Genomic DNA, 12,789 nt, shown 5'->3' with positions numbered 1-12,789 from the left:
CAGGAGAAATTCAGTGCAGTTCTACTTAGGTTGCTATGCTTAGTTAGGTTGTTATGCTTAGGCTTAGCTATTGACCCAAACATCCCAAATCATGAGAGTTATTCTAAATAAATTAATTAAATATAATATTTATGTTTTATACTCTTTTCTGTTTGATATTTCCCACAAAAGTTAGTATATTTTTTAAGTTAAGTATATTTGCTGGCTATTGAACCTTCCGTTAATTATTTTCTTAGGCAATCATTACTTGTTTTAATACCACTGACTAATTGAATAGATTGCAATAATACTCAGCCTTTGACTTGCAATTCCAGGAATTGTATATAATTCGGAATAACCGAAATTTCTTCGTTGCATTATATGTACTATTATATTGAAACTGATAAGCTTATCAGCTCAAATAAATCGGAGCTTATAAAATATCACCAACAATCGTAATCTGCCTTAGTTCTCAGTGAACAGTCGCAAAGATGAGATCAATTTATTGTTTGTGTATAGCTGTGTTGCTGATTTTTGCATGTGTTAACGCCGAGCCGGATTGCGCTCAGTTCCCAATGGAAGAGCGAATTCAGGAAAGATGCAGATTGGCCATAAATTACTTTCACGAACTATACTTTAGATACTATCAAGAATGTTGCAATGGAAGAATTGCTTGGGAAGATTGTAAAGATGAAGCATGGGAAAAAGCCAAAGATGAACTTATAACATCATTTAAGCCATCTGGTGTTTCGGAGTTCGGATTTTTATCACCAAAATTGACTGTCAAACCGAAAAAACTAAATTTTCCTTCTTGTCTCCCAAAGTGGTGCTGGTTCTCAAGTCTATTTACTTCTGAGGAACCAACAGAGGATGAAAACAAAAATAATAACATTTAAACTGTTTGTTAAAATCAATAAATAGCATTAAATATTAGTTAAATTTACTTTAAAATTTACTTGTTAAATTAGTCTTGTTTCCATTGTGATGATAGCAATCCGCTGTTTGATATAGACCGTCTATGAATAAATTTTATATGCTTTGATATTTTTATAAAAAATGGAAAAGTGTATTATGAAGCTGTGCAAATGTATGTAACAGGGAGAAAGAGGCGTGGGAGACTCCTAAACTGTATAAATGCTTGATCAGCAATACGAACTGAGTCAATATAGGCATGTCCGTCCTTCCGACTGGATATATGAACAACTGTTTCTCAGCACTTTATGAGCTAGGGCAACCAAATTTTGTATGCAGGTGCGCCTATCTAAACTAAATCGCTTTTATTTTATTTCTTCTCCCCTCCGCAATTCCAATAAAAAAGATCGAAGGTATAACAAGGAAATTATTGACATTTCAATATAGGCAGCGGGGTTCGCTTCCTGACGCGACTTATAATCGTCGCTGCTGACGCTACAGCGAGCGTGTGTATGTGTTTGTGAGTGTGTGTGTGTGTTTGCTGCGGTACCCAAGTAAACGGTATATACAAGTTGATCAAAGTCAGCATTTGCATTACTTGTTTTTATAAAATGTGAGAACTTAAAAAGTTATATTATCTTGTGTTTTTATTCGACCCATTCATAAACTCCAGGCGAAATCCAGTGCTTAAAGAAGGACCAAGGAAAGGTTGTTATGCTTAGTTATTAATCCCAAAATACCATTTGATAAGAGGTATTCTAAATACATAAATTAAATATATTATTTCTGTTTTATACTCTTGTAGTCATTATACACTTCGACAAATTTATAAAAATTGGAGAACGATCGAAATCAAAGTGTATCGAAAATCGCATATATACTCATGTATAACTTTCGGTTAATTATTTTCGTTGGCAATCATTGCTGATTTTATAACACTAATTGATTAAATAGATTGCTATAATACTTTGCCTTTGACTTTAACTTCCAGGAAAATATATTTAGCCGGAATAGCCAAAATGTCTCATATTAAAACTGATAGGCTTATCAACTCAAATGAGTCGGAGCTTATAAAATATCACAAGCAATCCTAAGCTGACTTAGTTCTTAGTGAACAGTTGCAAAGATGAGATCAATTTATTGTTTGTGTATAGCTGTGTTGGTGATTTATGCATGCGTGGACGCCGGATTGGAGCCGGATTGCGCTGAGTTCCAAATAGAAGGGCTCACTCAGGAAAGATGCAGATTGGCCATAAACTATTTTAACGAATTAAACGATAGATATTATCAAGTTTGTTGCAACGGAAGAGTTGCATGCGAAGATTGCAAAGACGAAGCAAGAGAAAATGCCAAAAATGCACTATTAGCAGCATTTAAATCATCTGACGTTTCGGATTTTCCTTTCGCACCTGTGTTGGGTAAAAAACCGGAGGAATTACATTTTCGCAAGTGTTCTGCCTGGTTTTGCTGGTTCACAAGATTTATTTAAACATAGTTAAAATCAAAAGATTAACAAACAAAAAAAAGCCGTATAAAATGAATGTTACAATAAATAAATACCAATAAAATATTGTATGCTATATACTCAAATTAAATCACAATAAGTGGAATTTATTTTAACATTTACTCAGTAAGTCTGATTTCCTTTCTGATTTATAGCGTCTGTTTAATATATATAGCGTGTAAATCATGTTGAACAATCTTTATATTAAAAACAATCAGTTCACATGATAGATTCATAAAGCTGTGCTGAAGTTTCTTATTTGCATCTTTGTGAATTATTTGCTAATAATAATCCCGGGGACTTGCTAATAATTCGAAAGACAATCTTTTCTTATTATATGTACACTGTGACATTTTTATAAAAAGTGGAAAAGGATGTTATGAAGTTGTGCAAATGTATGTGACAGTGTGAAGGGTGATCAGCTCGACGAGCTGAGTCGATATAGCTATGCAAGTGTCTGTCGGTCCGTCTGTGCGTCCGTCCGTATGGATGTATGGATGTATGGATGGATGTATGGATGTATGAGCAACTATTTCTCAGCTAGTGCAACCAAATATTGTGTCTTACTCCTTACTCAACCAAATTGCGTTTAATATGTTTTTTATTATTTTTTGCGATAATTTTTTTGCACTTAAATTAAGTAATTAATTAATATTTTATTTAATTTTACATTAGCTTAAGCTATTAACTTTAAAATTGTTTGCTGATCACTAACAATTAAGGAACTATTTCAGTAGCTATGTTTATAAGGGTTTTTTATTTGAAATTAAGAACACCTTTCACGAGTTTTGTTTGTTTGTAAGTGAATAGAGAGAAGAAATTAGTAAGCACGCACTAAGAGAGCGCGAGCTTATTAGCGCAGTGACGAATGCACGCATAAAGAAGAGCTTGTCAGAATGCAAGCGCAAAGAAGAGAGCGGGTGAGCCAAAAAACGATATTAAGTCAGATCAGCTGTTCGTAGCTGAGGGGTTACAATTATTTGTCTTGGATGACCAAACAAACATTATCAGCTCAATATAAACTTTTGATACTGTCTTATCGGTATCAATATCTTAGCTTTTCAAAAGCTTTTCTGCGTACTGCGTTTAGTGAGCTTATCAGTTTGCATTCACAGTCTGTGTGATTCACCAGCAAGACGCTATTCAACTTGTAAGCGTAAAACTGTGCGCAAACTGTTTGCAAATATATAAAGAACATGGATATTTTGGTGGATTCCGAGGATGTAACTGTGGGAAAAGTAATCACATTGATGCCAGCAAAGTAATGAAACTATTATTAATTAATTTGCGTATACAGTTAATCGCACGTGGTGATTTTACTGAAGTATATAAAGCGACTTGGCGGAGGCCCGATGGATGTACGATGACTATAGCTGCCAAGCATATAGTTAATATGGAATGTTATAGTGAATTAAGCTATATAGTTACAGACTTGTCGTCTGTTAGCCATGAAAATATTATAAAATTATATATTTATTAAGTTTAGTAATTGTCAGCTAAATTATAGTTATAATTTAATTATACATATATTTTAAATAGTGGCCGAACACACTCATGTGAACGTTTGATCAGCTTTATGTATCAGTGTGCTAAGGTAAAGTGTTGCAAAAGTATTTTTCACTGACTTGTAAGACTAAAAAACATTTTTTAATTATATCCCTAGGGTCTAGCCTATTTGCATGGAAGACAACCCAAAATTAGACACGGGGATGTCAAGACTGCCAATTTACTACTAAGCAACAACTATAGTTTATTAAAGATTTGTGATTTTAGTGATATTAAAGCATCAGCAACGAATTACAGAGTAACTGGCACGCCAGCATATAAAGATTATGAAAGCTTTAAGACTGTAAGTATACAGCTTGGATTAAAGTGTTTCTTATTTGTTTGCTTATAAATAATTTAATATTTTAGAGTTTTTCTAACAACAACTGCGATGTTTACAGCTTTGGTATTGTGCTTTGGGAGGTGATGGCTCAAAAAATACCATTTGAAAACTGGACAGAGAATGATATAGAGGTCGCACTTTATAATAAAAGTAAGTACATGTGAAGCCAAATTGTGATAGTATTAACAACTGTATTTCTATAAGAGCGTCCAGATATTAATGCAGTCAAGAACTCTGAAATATCTGAGCAAATAAAACAAATGATAGAGCTCTGTTGGCTTGAGGAGCGTAAAGAACGGCCCTCGATTAAATCATTGGAGGATAAGCTTCACACTTACTTACCCATTCATCTGAAAGGCATGTGTTCCATTGTGGATTCAAGCCATATTAAGTTGGAGACAGTAAGTTTGTCTATTCAAGTACAAAAGCAAACTTACGACGAATTGTTTTTACTACGCAGATACTCGGACAGGGATCATTTGGAGAAGTCTTTAAAGCGATTTGGATAGGCGAGACTGTGGCTGTCAAACGAATTAGTTATGACGACGAGAAATGTAAACAGGACGTAGATAAGGAAGTTCGAATCTTATCAAATGTTAGCCATGACAATATTATAAAATTATGTGGCATTAGCCATGACACTAGCTCACTTCGGAAAAGAATGCTTTTAATAATGGAATACGCTGAAAATGGTTCATTAGAGGCTTATATTCATACTAGTGGCCTGGCGCTAGAATATGAAAATTTACTCAATTTAATGCGCCAGTGCATAAAGGTATAGCACGGAAAATGAATTTTCGCAGGCTTCTTGAATGCTTTACATTTACCCATAGGGCTTAGCTTACTTACATGGAAGGGAACCAAAAATTATGCACCGGGATGTCAAGACTGCGAATATGGTACTCACCAGCAACTATCGTAAATTAAAGATCTGTGATTTCGGCTTGGTTAAGTCAGTAGCTACAAAAAATACTGAACATATTGGCTCCATACCATATAGGGCACCAGAAATTTATAATGTGAGTATTCGAGGTGTTTCAAAACAGTTAGTGTATAACCTATTCTTTGCATTATAGACCAATAAATACGACGAAAAGTGCGATGTCTACAGCTTTGGTATTGTGCTCTGGGAAGTGATGTCTCAGAGAAAGCCTTTCGAAAACTGCGAAATAGCGAATATAATGTTCCAAGTTCTTCTAGAGAGTAAGTGCACTTAATGTTGGATGCGCATATTCTATTTATGCATATATTTGTATACAGAAAAGCGACCAGATATTGATGCAATCTATGTCAATCATGACATGTGCAATCTTAAAACACTAACAACAATGTGTGATATTAAAACAATAATAACGGGATGTTGGCAGCACGACCCTACGGCACGTCCCTCGATGAAAGACCTGAAACTCTAGTCCTTAATCCTTTAATTTTTAAGCGCCAGTACAGAAATGCTAGACCAAAAGTATGAAATACCTGAATAAATAATTTAAACTAAAAAAAACAGCAATAGCTTTATTATGCTCTCGAGCCCATTTCACATTTCAGATCGAGTGGATAAGTAACTAAGTGCCCAACTTAAATGCGCTCAGTCTTAAAAGTAGAAATGTTTTTGATATTTTGAACCACCCAAGTGGATTCCCTGCATGGAATTTGCAAGCTTTAGTTTTAAATTGTAATCAGTGATACCCAAGTCAGCCCGAAACATTTTACTTTTCATAAAAATATGTTTCCATTTTGCTTATAATGGCCCCACTGTGCAGCGGCTAAGACTCTATTTTCTCAAGCAAACAAAACAAAATGAGACCTTCTGGTCAGTCAATGATAAAAGCTGCACCCTAGGTCCACAATTTACTAGCCCTGTGTTGACGCTCTGCCCAAAAAGCCAAAAATTTCAAGATGAAAGTGCATTTTAATTGTGGTTGCTAAAAACACACACTCAAAAGATTACATTTTATTTGCTGTTTTATAAGTTCAACTTTTCCACAGCAGAATTTTTTATTTGATTTGATTGTTTGGTTAGCGTGCTATGCTATTCATTTATGAAAAGCCTGAGATATTTTGTTGCAACTGGAGTAAATAGTGTTTTGTGGTTTATTAAATTGGCTTTTAGTCCTATTTGCATATTCGTTTGGCAGAGCAGAGTGCAGCAGCATTTGCGTATGAAAATTCTTTGCCGCTCTCTATTAATTATAGCAGCTGCAGCTGAACTTTTGCTCAGAGTACCAAATACAAAGCATTAGAAACTCAAAAATTCCATTTAATGATATACGATTGCTACTTTTGCTATTTGGTTTCTATAGAAATTCAAAATAAATACGCTTAAGGTCTTTACTTATGGTTTGCCAACACAAAAAGCTAGAGAAACTGAATCTCAGAGTTGCAAAATAAACAAATAATAACAGCAGCAACAGCAGCATTTTTGGTGGCAAAGTACAAACAATAAGCACAAAACAGACAATTAAATAAAATGCCCGCAGCAAAAGCTCCCCAAAGCCAAATAAAACACAAGCACAAGCAAGTACCATAAGCTTACAGCTCGTTGTCAACAGCTGTTTCTTTTATGCTGGCACCGCCTGTCTGCCTGCCTGCCCAACCGACTGCCTGTCTGTCTGTCTGTCTGTCGGCCCGTCCGTTCGTCTGCTGAGTGCTTAATGACAAATGACATGGGCTACTGCACAGCAGCAGTGAAAGCTGTAATGAAACATAGAAGACAACTCAAGGCAAGGCAAAGAGCGAGAGAGTGTGAACTCTAAAGATGCAGGCACAATGTGACCCGAAATCTGGGATAGAAATGCATAAATTGTCTGGCCGTGTGACAGCTGAGATTGATTTGCATGCGACAGTTTGTTCTTGCTCTATTGTTGCTCATGTTGTTTCTGCTGCAGCAACAAAAATGCAGAAATTACAAATGTTTAAATTAAAATAAACTGCTAGATATAGAAATAAAACGCATTTTCGGTCAAGTTGTTTATCAAAAATTTGCAAAGCCAGCAAAGCAAAGTTTCTGTCTTTTGAATATTTGCAGTAAATTCTGAAGAAGTCTCACTCTCACTCTCTCTCTTTCCCAACACTTTTTACAATATATTATATGTTTATATTATTGTTGATTGTTTTTATTAATTAATTTTAAGAAGGCATTTTATCTTACATTATTTTTCAGTAAGCAGCCTTTTGCACACATCGATGGAAATTTTTGCCTTCAGCGCACAGCTAAAGAATAAAACTTGCATAAACACAACAACAAATATAACAAGAAACAGCAACTGTTGCAAGTTATCGCTAGCCAGACACTTTGAACTTGAAACAACGAAAATGATTATCATTTCAATTTATGATATCAGACTATACGAGAGCTTATCTTAAACATGCATCTTCATAATAGTTTCACTAACCTGACTAGTTCTATGCAACTATTAGGCCAGGCAAGCACAAAATCAAACATATGCAAACAAAAAATGCGTCAAACCCAAGCACCATGTGTGACGGAAGTAAGCAATAGCAACATTTATGCAACACAACAGTTTCTGGTCTGGCGTGCATTCTTGGGCCTGGGCCTGGGCCTGCGCCTGGGTCCAGCATTAAGTGCCACATAATTGCTTAATCTCTGCGGCTTTTACACGACAGCGTAATAATTTATTTGACTGTCAGCTCTGTCGCAAATTCAAAAAGACCGACAGAGCGGGAGCATGAAAATTAAAACGAGCAGCGAGAAAATGACAACGCAAATTATGCAGTCACGTCGCAGCGACACAGAAGGGGTTTATATTATATTTCAGTCTGCTTTTTCCTCTTTCTTTTTTTTTTTGGGGTCAGTAGAGAATTTATGACGTTGACAGAGGCAACCAGCTGGAAGCGCTTGTGGTAGGTCAGTCTATGAGTAACTGTTGTTGCCACTGTGCCAAAAGTGCTGCAATTGAACAGGCGACATCAGAAACTATTTAATTGCAACATGGAAAATCTTTAACTTGCAATTAATTCAAACTGATTTCAATGGCAAAACCTCAATTGGACAAAAGTTTTCTTGAGGCACATGGAAGAACTGTTAAACCGCACTCAAAATTATAGACTAAGGCACGTGCATGAATTATATGCAAACAGTTTACAGCAGCAGCAGCAACAACAACCACTGGTTGAGCGGCAATAATGCAGCACAAATTTACACCTAATCAATGCAATATTGAAAGGAATTCAACAGTAACCGCAACACACACACACAAGAATAACAAATGTGCAATTGTGTGCGTTTTGCATATGTGCATGTCAAATATGTAGGCAGAGCTGTAATTATGTGCGTACTTTAAAGATTAATGGATTTTAATTAGTGTTTAAACAAACAGACAAGTACATACAAATTGACATGGCATAGCTGAAATGCCTGATAAGCATCATTGCACACTGTGCCATAATTGTTGAGTTAGTCAAACTAAATGGAGATTGATTGATCGCCCATAGGGCCACGTTACGCATACGCCCAGGGTGCCGGTGCCGACGATGCGGTTGCCTCTATAGCCGCCATGTTTGTTTATAACAGCATTTAATTACAAAATCATAAGCTGTCAGCAAACTCACACACACACACACACACACACACAGATACATATGTGAGGAAACGCCTTTTCAGCGCTCTGAATTTGACAGGCGCATGCCAAAGGCGTTTATCTATGTAATATGATGATGATGATGTTGTATGCTGTAAGTGTAAGAAGCGAGCACTCGGCAAGGGGCAAATAAAATATGCACGAAACTCTGGCATTAATCAAAACTATTTCTGTCTATGCTAACAAACACAATGAAACAATGTTGATGAACACAAACACTATGAATTGCGAATCAAATATACTTATTTATAAATAATTATGTGCGAGCTCACACATACATACAAACATATACACACACATACTTAACAATGCTAATATATTCAATTAACAGAGCCAAAGTAACTAAACACGCATATATAAATAAATACATACATATATATAATATTAATATATATAATATATATTATATATATATAGCTGAGAGACGTGGTAAATGCGTATGAAGTTCGGTTTGTTGCACCAACCAGGGTACTCATGTTGCAAAAATAAAAAATCAATAATGATTGAAAATAAAAAAAAAAAAATAAAAACAATATAAAAAAAAAATACAAAGACAAAAAAATAAAAAAAAAAAAGAAATAAAAAATATTCTGAGAACAAATTAAAATAAATAAAATAATTTAGTTGTCTTAAAAAAAAAAATAAAATAACATACTAAAAAAAAAAAATGTAGAAAAAAAAAAAAAAAAAAAAGAAATATAAAAAAAAAAAAAAAAATGACTGAGAAGAATTAAATATTTGATAAAAAATGATTAATACATATGTAGGTATAGAGTATATCGACACAATTCTGCAAAAGTATCGCATGTTACATTTGATCGAAATTGAGATTTTGATGCAAAGTTTTTCAACATGCAGTGAAATATTTTAATGCCATTCGCTTTAGCTAAACAGATGCATCGAATAAACTGATTGCAGGCGAAATGAAGAAACAATTATATTATGTATATCCATTTATCTTTTGCTACTTAGTAATATATTGAAACGTTAACCAAACATGCTTATAGTATAAATTTATGCTCATTGCTTTTCATTGCTATCATCAAATACATTATGGAAAGCTTTGCTGCATATTCAAAACAGATTTGGAAGATTGCATTTTTGCAAGTTAAGCATAACAACGGGGCGAAAGACAGGGCATGGCGACGCCCATTACTAACAGAGTGTAACGCAATATGCTAAGCAACGGCAGCTGTTGGGTTTCCGTGAAAGTTTCCTTCAACTTCCGGTTTCAATGGTAAGCGCTGCTTGTTGCAGCCACAAAGTGAAAAACGCTACAAACGCCAAATATTTCATGGCAACTGAGCAGGACAGATTGTTGGGGAGGCACTGCAGGCGTATGTTGAGTGCAAGAATATTGCCTAAACAGTATTTACCAAAGTGTGCAAGAAGATTTTTGGATAGCAGCCAAAAGAAAAGCGCAACACAAATACGCATATCACGCCAAAAGAGAAAAAAAGGCCAAGAGAAATATACCAAGGCGCAAAAAGCATACAGAATGCTGCCAAATATTTATGTGTGTGTGTGTATTTACGTGTGTGTGGCACACTCAAAGAGACTTTTGACTTTAGCCAGCAAGTGAGCATATGAGCGTGATTTCTGCATTTGAGCTTTGCCGAGAACATAAATGAAAGCAAGCGCAGGCGATGAATGGGAAGGATGGGGCAGGACAACTCTAACTGTTGCCCCGAGCAGCAGCGAGTGTCCAGGCAACAACAGCCCTTTCGCCCCAGAACTTCTCCCCATCCATCCCATGCTGGCCCAAAACTCGCTTACAGTCTGTTTGTTTGTATGTAGTTGTGTGTGTGTAAAGCCTGCTGAAATTTCAAGCACTTTTGACACTTTTACAACACACACACAGAAACGTAGAAAGTGAAATAAGCAGAGACAGCAACATGTAAGCTATACCACCCAAGGGCCGTGTGTGTGTGTGTGTGTGTGTGTGTCACAAGCAAAGCTTACTTATGCTCATGCTCCATGGTTCATGCTCATTGTCGCTTTGCATAGTCTTACACAAAGATTTACGTACAAAATGTTGACATAAAGTGCGCAAAAGTGGAATTGCATTTCGTATGAAACTTGAGTATGCTCTTTTGTTAACACGATGATGATGAGACTTCGTTTTCCGCTCCCACACACACACACACACATACAAACAGCAAGCACACCTACATCGTACCTAGTCAGAAATTTTGTTGTGTAGGCCCTTTCAATCTTTTAGGCATTTTTAACAAGGCATAATATGGCACACACCCACTCACACACGCACACACACACACACACACACACACACACACACAAACACAAATGTCACAGCTTAAGTGTTGCGCTTTAAAATCGTTGGAATTGTTTGCCGTTACAGTTTACAGTTAACAGTGACAAACCTGTTTGCTTGAGCTTCCGACATTCCCCACCTGCTGCAATCTAAATCATAGAAATGCCAAAGCGAATTCCCCATTCAATTTAACTCAGCAGTTATTTACTTCAATGAATACTTGGCATATAAAAGCAATGCAGCTTGATCTGGAATGCATTTTGCCGTAGAAATATCTGCAGATTTGGTTGCTATTATTATTAATAAGATACAAACTGAATCTCCATTGAGCTTATATTTTTATATATTATATTAGAATATTTCAGTTAAAGAAATTAACTGAATGTTGTCATTACCACAATAGCAAAAACTATTCATATTTAAAATTTAATTTTAAATCAATTAATTTTTGCTAACACGAAAAAAAAAACTTGAACAGATTTATTGAGTTTATTGCTGGTATTTAATATGGTAGATAAAATAAATACTCAACAGCTTAACTATAAAAATACTGACTTGCTCATTGGCATATGCAAAGCTTAACGTCCTGCTGATAATTGAGTTTCAATCGAAGAAGAAACACAATGTTGATTAGGAACAAAATATTAAGTGGTTCTCTTGGAGTGAACTGAGCAACAGCAAAGATTCATTCGTTACTATGCCCGAAATTATCAAATTTATATACACTAGAAGAACAAATAGAAAGACATACAAGAAAGTACATAAACAAAAAGCAGATACACTGACACTACTGCCGGCTGGTCCTTTAAGGCGATTGAAACTGCCAAACTTTAGAAAAACAATTGGTCATCAGCGCAACATAAATTTCTCATACGAAGTTGTCATATTAAGCTCATTACATAATTAATTTAATTTAATTTTAACATTACTTAATTAGCGATGCTACTAATTTTTGAATATACGTATTCTACACTTACAATAAATTTTAATTATTTATAAAGAAATTATAATTATCAGCTGCACTCCCTTACAAGAGAATGTTTAAAAAAAATAACTGTATAATTCTAATAAATACTGTTCACTAAATTTGAAAAGGTACTGTAATAAATACTAAATGTAAAGAAAAGATAGCAACAAATTCTTATTTACGTTAATTTTCATGCAAGAAATAGATACACAAATGCTCAGAATAGAAATTGCATAATGAAAACTTTTAATTAAGTGAAAACATTTTGCTGTTACTAAGAGTATGAAAAATAAATGTTTTAGTTTCTTTTCAATTTGTTTAATCGACAAAACGACTTACACATTTGCTGTTTAACTTAATTTAGCTTATTAAATTGCATGGATAAACAGTTTATAAGCTTTAAACTTAAGTACATTTCTGTACACTGAATTTTCGTTTAATTTGAGCTGCAAGAATTATAATAAATCAAGCCTACTCACCCAAGAGTAAGCACATCATGTTAACTGCATCTCATCTCTCATTTAGAGCTCTGTCATTATTGCTTATCTCATTGTGCATAAGATTTGAAACAAGTTTGCATTTATCATTTAGTCACACAAAAATGTTCTTGGTTGCATCAGAATTCTGTGCTGCAAGGTTGCACTTGTTTGTGCTTTAGCCCAGTCA

The 12,789-nt window shown here is 34.9% G+C and overlaps 1 protein-coding gene across 1 annotated transcript; it reads left to right on the top strand.

Annotated features, from left to right (window-relative positions):
• Window positions 1–4,081: 4,081 nt before the first annotated feature.
• LOC108604475 (mitogen-activated protein kinase kinase kinase 7-like) lies at window positions 4,082–5,725 on the top strand. The gene is made up of 7 exons (XM_033294626.1): window positions 4,082–4,244; window positions 4,310–4,433; window positions 4,488–4,684; window positions 4,744–5,058; window positions 5,117–5,302; window positions 5,360–5,486; window positions 5,544–5,725. Exons 2-7 carry the CDS (start codon window positions 4,367–4,369, stop codon window positions 5,693–5,695), a joined length of 1,044 nt encoding a protein of 347 aa, XP_033150517.1. The 5' UTR covers window positions 4,082–4,244; window positions 4,310–4,366; the 3' UTR covers window positions 5,696–5,725.
• The last annotated feature ends 7,064 nt before the right edge of the window (window positions 5,726–12,789 follow it).

This window comes from Drosophila busckii, chromosome 2L (genome assembly GCF_011750605.1).
Source record: "Drosophila busckii strain San Diego stock center, stock number 13000-0081.31 chromosome 2L, ASM1175060v1, whole genome shotgun sequence".
Lineage (NCBI taxonomy): Eukaryota > Metazoa > Arthropoda > Insecta > Diptera > Drosophilidae > Drosophila > Drosophila busckii.
Note: the sequence above shows the minus strand (reverse complement) of the source record. Positions and strands in the feature narration are given on the sequence as shown.

Excerpts from the sequence above, each read along its gene's own strand:
- LOC108604475 (XM_033294626.1), top strand. The coding sequence starts at position 4,367 with ATGGCTCAAAAAATACCATTTGAAAACTGGACAGAGAATGATATAGAG. Across the intron at positions 5,059-5,116 it reads TAATGCGCCAGTGCATAAAG|GGCTTAGCTTACTTACATGG; the intron begins GTATAGCACGGA and ends ATTTACCCATAG. Across the intron at positions 5,303-5,359 it reads GGGCACCAGAAATTTATAAT|ACCAATAAATACGACGAAAA; the intron begins GTGAGTATTCGA and ends TTTGCATTATAG.